Consider the following 2,272-nt stretch of genomic DNA (forward strand, 5'->3'; position numbering starts at 1 on the left):
AAAAAAAAAAAAAAAAAAGAAAAAGAAAAAAGTGGACAAGTAGCACCCTTGTTCAAATGTATAGGGTCTAATGAGAGTTCTAGTTAGAGCTCATGGACTTACCCTTCCAGATACTTTTTTTTTTTTTTTTTTTTTTTAAATGAAATGTGAACCCCCCTGGGGTATGAATTAAGAAATGCAGTGCTTTGTCAGTCTATTACTTCAATGATATTGCAAGGCCAATAAAATGTATTCAAAGAAATATTAATGGGATATGTTCCAGTAATACAGTCACAGTCTATTAAGTGAAAACATGCTATCCAATAAAATGTTTCATGGAAGCCATTCACCTTAAAAATGGAGAAAGGACTGCTCTACAGCATTCTAATTCACTTTAAAATTGTGTCTCAGGAATGAAGTGAATACTTTACTTGAAATTAGATTATGTGAAGTTTCAGGTGTACAACCTACAGTGCTCTGTGTACTTGGGAATATTTAGAAAAGTGGTGTTTGCATCCAAGATTCATCTATTCCTTAAGAGTATATAAGATGGCACATTAAAATGAATGCCTCAGACCTAGTGGATCTGGAGTTCCCAAAGCATAAACTCTAAAGAAAAACACACACATTGCAGTGTTGTAACTACAGTTCTGAACTCCAGCTGCCAAGAAATAAAGTTACACAATACTGTAACCGAATCCACACACTAACCTGCAGTAATATACTGAGCAGATGCCATCTCTCCTGAAGCTCTCAAGGCACCAGCATATCTAAAACAAAATTGGAATACTTTGTATGAAATTAGGTAAAACACAGATAACCTTGCCAAAAACAGGAAACTTTTTAAGTCACAAGGACAGAACGCATTCTGAAAGACATTCTAGACAGATTCACTAGCCAGGTAACTTAAACAGTCATTCTCTGATGGCATGTAGTGTCCCTTTTGTTTTTTTTATACCCACCCTAAAATATCAGTTGGACTATAATCACTAAATCATCCAGCAGAAGCTGGCAGAGGTTGGAATGTCTCATCTTTTGTTAAAGAGCAAAAGCAAACAAACAGCATTAGAAGCTGTCTTCCATGAAAGCTTATTCCTCTCTGAATCGGTCTCTAAGGCAGGGGGGCCAAAATGGCAAATCTAGTCCATGGCCAGACTCCATTTCCCAGGAGCCCTGGGTGGCAGTGGCTTCTTCTAGCTGCCACTGCTAGACCCAGCCCCGCTGCTGGGGCACCCCGGCCCATTTCCTCACCCCCACCCCACTGCCAGGGGGTGGACCCATGTGGGCAGAGCACGTGGCCAGGCGGCTGGGATAGGGCCACAGCCGGAAGCGAGACAGGCAGGTGAAGCCGAGGAGACCCCAGGATCTTGGGGCAGCAACAAGACATGGCTGGGGCAGAGCCACAAACCGCTGCCCACACGCCCTTGTGATTGTGATGGGCACAGGTTCCAGTCAGGCAGCTGCGTGCAGGGAGCAGATCACGGCTCTGCTCTGGCCCCATGTTGTCATCTCAGACACACGTGGCTCCGGGCCAGTCTCCATGGAGACCCTGGGATCTTGGGGTGGTGACACTGTGGGGCCAGGGCAGAACTGCAATGCACTGCCCACAGAACCAGAGAATCAAAATTAAGAATTAAGAACAAGATCTCTATTGTAAAGAAAAAAGAGTGCCTGTATTCACACAATTTTAAGTTTGAAGCTTAACAATTTTAAGTTTAAGTGTAGATTACAGTAGTTGTACAACAAATTCTGTTCTGCCTGAAATTCTTACTAAGGATCCTCATTTAAGAGGATACACTATCCCACTCACTGTCACTGCTATTAGCAAGAATGTTTTACTTCATAGTCCAAAGAAAACTCAGTTTTATTGTTTTCATGCTGAACCTACCTCTTAAGGGCCTCTTTCACTTCTGGCACAGAACGGATACACTGAACTGTAGCATTCATGTAACAAGTGTTGCCAAGGTTTGTCAAACCACATGGTAATTCCATCTGCCAAGAAGATATGTAAGGTTCTTGAACATTTAAGACATTGGTAATAATTTATTATAAATATTGTAATTCAGACAGTAGCTCACTAGAAAATAAAGTTTCTGAGATGAATGACACTTGATTGACTGTCATGTTGCATGACACTGATAGATCTCTTACTTCAACTTCACTATTGTACAAAGTGTATTTCCAAAATCCATAATCTTGTTACCTTAATGTATTTCACACTGGCAGTTTTTTCCAACATATTCAGGAATGTATCATTTCATTTTTCTGCTCTGTTTTTTTTTTTTATTTTTTA

The 2,272-nt window shown here is 40.8% G+C and overlaps 1 protein-coding gene across 1 annotated transcript in view; it reads right to left on the reverse strand.

The window, feature by feature from the left end:
- Positions 1-2,272, reverse strand: part of USP14 (ubiquitin specific peptidase 14) — a gene marked incomplete at its 5' end in the record, with an annotated part of 42,100 nt that overhangs the window by 23,500 nt on the left and 16,328 nt on the right. Inside the window, 2 exons of the mRNA XM_019518849.1 lie at positions 691-749; positions 1,868-1,971. Coding sequence (XP_019374394.1) covers positions 691-749; positions 1,868-1,971 — 163 coding nt within the window. The remainder of the gene's footprint in view (positions 1-690; positions 750-1,867; positions 1,972-2,272) is intronic.

The sequence above is a fragment of the Gavialis gangeticus genome, unplaced genomic scaffold (assembly GCF_001723915.1).
Source record: "Gavialis gangeticus isolate Ggan-Ray unplaced genomic scaffold, GavGan_comp1, whole genome shotgun sequence".
NCBI classification, from domain to species: domain Eukaryota; kingdom Metazoa; phylum Chordata; order Crocodylia; family Gavialidae; genus Gavialis; species Gavialis gangeticus.